The 5149-nt window shown below is 33.2% G+C and overlaps 1 protein-coding gene across 1 annotated transcript; it reads left to right on the plus strand.

Annotated features, from left to right (window-relative positions):
* The first annotated feature begins 864 nt into the window (after nucleotides 1-864).
* LOC143917045 (kelch-like protein 25) lies at nucleotides 865-3694 on the plus strand. The gene is made up of 9 exons (XM_077438417.1): nucleotides 865-1560; nucleotides 1639-1827; nucleotides 1891-2088; nucleotides 2158-2316; nucleotides 2391-2546; nucleotides 2618-2781; nucleotides 2850-3069; nucleotides 3165-3345; nucleotides 3418-3694. The coding sequence occupies exons 2-9, from the start codon at nucleotides 1681-1683 to the stop codon at nucleotides 3540-3542; spliced, it is 1350 nt and encodes a 449-aa protein (XP_077294543.1). The 5' UTR covers nucleotides 865-1560; nucleotides 1639-1680; the 3' UTR covers nucleotides 3543-3694.
* The last annotated feature ends 1455 nt before the right edge of the window (nucleotides 3695-5149 follow it).

Below are 5149 nucleotides of genomic sequence, written 5' to 3' on the forward strand. Positions count from 1 at the left end.
AGTGTCCACGTTTCGCATCCGTACAGCAACACCGACCAAACATAGGAGTGCAGGACTCTTAAACGCAATTTCATAGACAACCTTCGACAACATAAAACATTTTTCATGCTGCCGAAGGCATTTCTTGCTATTTTGATCCTTCTTCTTATCTCAATAATGAAGTATAAATAATTAGTATTAAAATTATGAATCAATAATTTGTGTTGAAAATGTATTATTATAATCTAAAACAAGTCAAAATTTGATGATTCGGCTTATTCGTGTTTTTCAATTATCCGTGCCCTTCTTCCCCAGCATTAGCCCGGATAATCGAGAATATACTGTATATCTCCAAATCTCGAGCCAATCAACATTTTTTATTACCAGATTCGTGTTCACTGGGCATAGATCTATAAGAAAAGTCATATCTCCTCTCTGAACCTTATTAGTGATTCTGTAATAGAATCTACTGGATAGTTTGTAAGTTTGTAAATACATATGTAATACTTGAGTTATTGATTAGTGATACTTGATTTATTATACTTGAGTTATTGATTAGTGATACTTGATTTATTATACTTGAGTTATTGATCAGTGATACTTGATTAATTAATTGAATGTATTTTGATGTGTTTATGTACATATATACGTTTTTATTTAAATTTGTTCATTTTTTATTAAATTATTTTTTTTTGTGTATTAAATTCATACACATGCACTATGAATGTACTTACTTTTTATTTATACCTGTTTCATTACCAATAATTCAATAAATTGGGTAACATGTGAATTGTTAGTGATTTTCTTAATTCATTTCGTTTTTTATATTTCGAATATCGCTATTGATTTCATTACTAATAATTTTATACGTTGGCAATAAAAGTCAACCTTACTATAAGTATAATCATTCAAGTTGGAGTCACAGTCGAATAAAAAAAAAAATCTGATCTAAAGTAAAGTTCAATGAATATATTCCCCATATGTTGGTCATAGTGTCGATTTAGGGCCACCTGTCATGGCAATGTTTTGGCATTTATTAAAAATAAAGGTTATTTTGAATGTTTGGTTTCAGTAAATAATTAATATACATTTCAATGCAACAGCAGGGCTAAGCTTTTCTTATCTATCGTAATAAAACCGCAGAGTGACAGTGCTTCAAATCAATCGCTGCTGTTGTGTCTAATCGGTAAGTCTTATTTTATTATGCTTAGAACTTAGAGAAAACTAAGAGAAAATTAGAAACAAGATGTTCGTAATGAAGCCGAAGTCCAATTATGTTTCAAAACGTGTGACATATTTGTATGATGCCATGAAACGAGATAAGAATTACGACACCGGATTTATTGTTCGAGGCCGAAAGTATCTTAATTCCAATCCAAAAATACATAATATAAAATGCTAATTGTTCTATCAGTTTAATTATAATTTTTCATAATTGCAGATTCTACGCGCATTTGATCGTGCTATGTGCATGCAGCGAATTCTTTGGGACAAACGAAGGTGAAGTGGAGGACATCTTTTCAGATTTTGACTTCGAAGTCATCGAAGCAATTCTGAAGTATTCTTACACTGGACAAATAAGTACGAGTTCATAACCACCTAAAATAATCAATTCACAATGTTTGTTTTCGTCATTAAATGTAATAATACGAAATATAGTTTTATATTTTAGGCATAGACGAAAATCACTTTGAAAAATTAATGGAGCTAGCCAACCGACTGGAAGTGAAAATTCCACCACAATTTAAAACAGTCAATATTTCAAACTGTTTGGAAGTTTTGAAATTATCGGGAGATTTCGAATTAATAAAAGAGGCAATGGATTTGACTCTGAATAACTTCGAGACGGTGAGTGTTGGTATATAAAAAAAGATGTCACTTACATATTTTTCAATTCCATTTTTGTTTTAGTTGCACAAAACTCAAGATTTTCTCAATCTATCAGCCTCCAACGTGATCGAAATCTTGAAATCGGACGATTTGATAATGTCTTCCGAAGAAGACATATTCAATGCTGTAAAATTATGGGTAAATCATGACAATGCAAACCGTAAATATGACTTGGCAAAGCTTATGGAATCCGTGAGCTTATCCTTGCTCTCGACGGAGGTATTTGAATTTAAATGAACGTTACAATTTATTGATAAAAATCATTCGAATAATGGGCTATGTTTTCAGTTTCTTCTCGAATTACTGATGTTCTGTCACTCGTGTGCAGAGTGTGTGACCCCTATTAAACAAGCAATTAAAGACAAGAATAATAGATCTTTCGTGCAAATAAAGACCCCTAGTAGAAAAACAAAAAAAATAGCACTGGTTGGGGCGAGTTATTTGGATGTGAGTTTTATATCACAAGTATAATATTTTATTGGATTGTAAATTAATTATTTTATTGCATAACGTTTTTTCAGATGGCAAATACCATCGATATATTTGATGGACTGAAGAAAAGTTGGACTCTATGCAAAAACATTGGATTTAATAAAAGTAATTTTGCGTCTGTCCTCGTGGGAAATTGGATCGTTATCATCGGCGGATGGAATTCTTCATATGAAACATTGACTTCAGTAACGTTTTCAGGTGTGGTAAAGTACCTGCTTAAAGAATTCGAAATATAACAATTTTTTTTTCTTTTCAGGTCGAATACATTGATTTGAAAAACAGTCAAAAACTTAAATTGAAGCCGTTAAATCAAGCCCGTTATAATTTGTCAGCAGTGACGTTTCGTCGCGATTCATCCGCGGATGTCTACGCCATTGGTGGGGATAATGATATTGGTGAAACTTTATCTTCAGTGGAAAGGTGATTAAATTGCAATCATTTCATCAGATCGATTTAAAGAGTAGTTAATGTTTATTGATTTCGATTAGGTGGAACAGCAAGACTGGGGATTGGGAGATCATCGCTTCATTGTTGGTGGCAGTTATTGGTCATAGTGCTACTGTCATCGATGACAAAATATTTGTAACAGGCGGGCGTATATTTGAAAATGGAAACGAAACATCTACGAATAAAGTGCAGATGTATTCAGTGGAGACAAATTCTTGGACTTACCGCGCTCAGATGATTCAGGGAAGACGCAGTCATTCGGTGAATATTAATTAATTGTATTAACAGAAATCGCAAATACATGATATAAAACTCTCCAAAATAAAATGAACCCAATATTGATTTCACCATTTTAGAGCGTCGCATTCAAAGGGAAGCTTTACGTCGGTGGTGGCATTTTTTGGGAACCTTATAAAATTTTAGACAGTGTCGAGCATTACGATCCGAATGCAAATGTGTGGACAGCATTCACCAAACTACCAAAACCTGCATACGGAATCAGCCTCTGCTGTTTCCAAGATAAAATACTTAGCATGGGTGAGATTTTTATAACTTCATTTGAATTTGTATGCCTGAAATGCTGAATTAATTAATTGTTTTGATTTTCAGGTGGATTTAGTAGTGATGTTTGGGAATACGATGAGACAGGAAAATCTTGGAAAGCTTCAACAAGTCTTAGCGAAGGCAGAGCTCATTTTAATGCACATGTTATTCCATATCATTCAATTATTTGATCCACTGCAGTTTTTTTTGTATTATTTGAAAATAAATGTAGAATAAAATAATCATTAAATGTATTAGAGTATACTTTTTGTAATATTTGATTTTTTAATGTATCTAAATGTTTGAATAAATACATCATACTCGTATGCTGTAATACTTCTGGAAATATATTTTATTTTTCTGTGAATATTTAATGTTCATTTTTCAATTAATTAGCTATTAAGTTGGGTCTATCTGTCTTGACAGAATTTATTTTTACAGAATGTTAAATTACAGAAAAAGGCGTGATCAGGGGCGGAGTCATGGGTGGAGTCATCGAATCCCCCCTCATACCCCCCATACCCCCCCAGTTCGAAAATTAATTAATTAATTCGAAAAATATTTTCCATTCTCCTAGGAGTACACGTACAGGAAGGAGATGGATACGATACGATAAAAATACTACGTGTAGTATTTAAACAATATGTAGTAGTATTTAAACATGCGTAATATTGTCGAAATTCGTTGTGTACGTATCCGGATAGCAGAATGGTAAGAGAGCTAGCCACATGCGTGCGAAGAGTATATCCGAGTACATGTGTGCGATAGAGCGAGAGATGCACCTAAACCTGACCTGCGCACTACAACCATCTTTTGTCACTGGTTCTACGAGAAAAAAATTTAAATGTTAATTTTTAATAATTACAATTGCTATCACAGCAATTCTCCAAGATTACATATTTATATTTAAATTAAAAAATGGATTGTTTTTCGTGTTTGCGAATGTGAAAGTAGTCGCAAATACTTGTTTTTTTGCGAGATTTTTATTATTATCGACTAGACATACGAGCTTCGCCAGTGTTATCACTAGAGACCGGAATCTGAAGGGGCTGTTTATTGTTCAAAGATTGTAAATGCATTGTTAAAGGTTTGCCGAACCTTTTTTACAAAGGATTTACAACAATGGAACAATAGGCGGCACGTTTCCGGCCCCTTCAGATTCCGACCTCTAGTTATCACTAGTCACCGGACCCAGAAGGTGCCGCGTATTGTTCAAAGGTTGTAAATGCATTGTTAAAGGTTTGCCGAACCTTTTTTACAAAGTATTTACAACAATGGAACAATGGATAGCACTGTTACCTCTAGTTATCACCCCAATTTTGGAACAATAAAATTAATATATGTACATACATATATATGCATACATTTTTTTACGCTCAAGGCACTATTATATGAAAGTTCATTGACTTTGCATAATTTTTGACAAAAATTATATGACTTTTTAGATTAAATAACGGGTTTCCGGAATCCGATGGAAACTATAAGTACATATGAACATTTTACGAACGATTGTATATGAACCCGCGAACTAAACGATCGCATTGATAAGCTTCGATCTGTCTAGCTTTGCTGATCTTGCTGATTTGCATCTCGCGAAAATGACTGTGTATAACTATGCCACACTCGGTTTGTCTCTCTCTAAATGCGGCTGTGTGAGGGAGATCGAAAATCTCTGTATGTACGACGCATTGTATATTTGTATATTAAAACCAAATAAGCGTGGAAGATAAAGGCATATTCAGACACTCGGTTACATTTATTTTTCAAGTTTATTTTTTATATGTACTTACATAATAAA

Source organism: Arctopsyche grandis, chromosome 9 (genome assembly GCF_051622035.1).
Source record: "Arctopsyche grandis isolate Sample6627 chromosome 9, ASM5162203v2, whole genome shotgun sequence".
Lineage (NCBI taxonomy): Eukaryota > Metazoa > Arthropoda > Insecta > Trichoptera > Hydropsychidae > Arctopsyche > Arctopsyche grandis.

What these genes read in the sequence shown, in the direction of transcription:
- LOC143917045 (XM_077438417.1), top strand. Translation starts at nt 1,681, where the DNA reads ATGGAGCTAGCCAACCGACTGGAAGTGAAAATTCCACCACAATTTAAA. An exon ending in TTGGGGCGAGTTATTTGGAT is followed by an intron (nt 2,317 to 2,390) that starts GTGAGTTTTATA and finishes ACGTTTTTTCAG; the next exon opens with ATGGCAAATACCATCGATAT. An exon ending in ACTTTATCTTCAGTGGAAAG is followed by an intron (nt 2,782 to 2,849) that starts GTGATTAAATTG and finishes GATTTCGATTAG; the next exon opens with GTGGAACAGCAAGACTGGGG.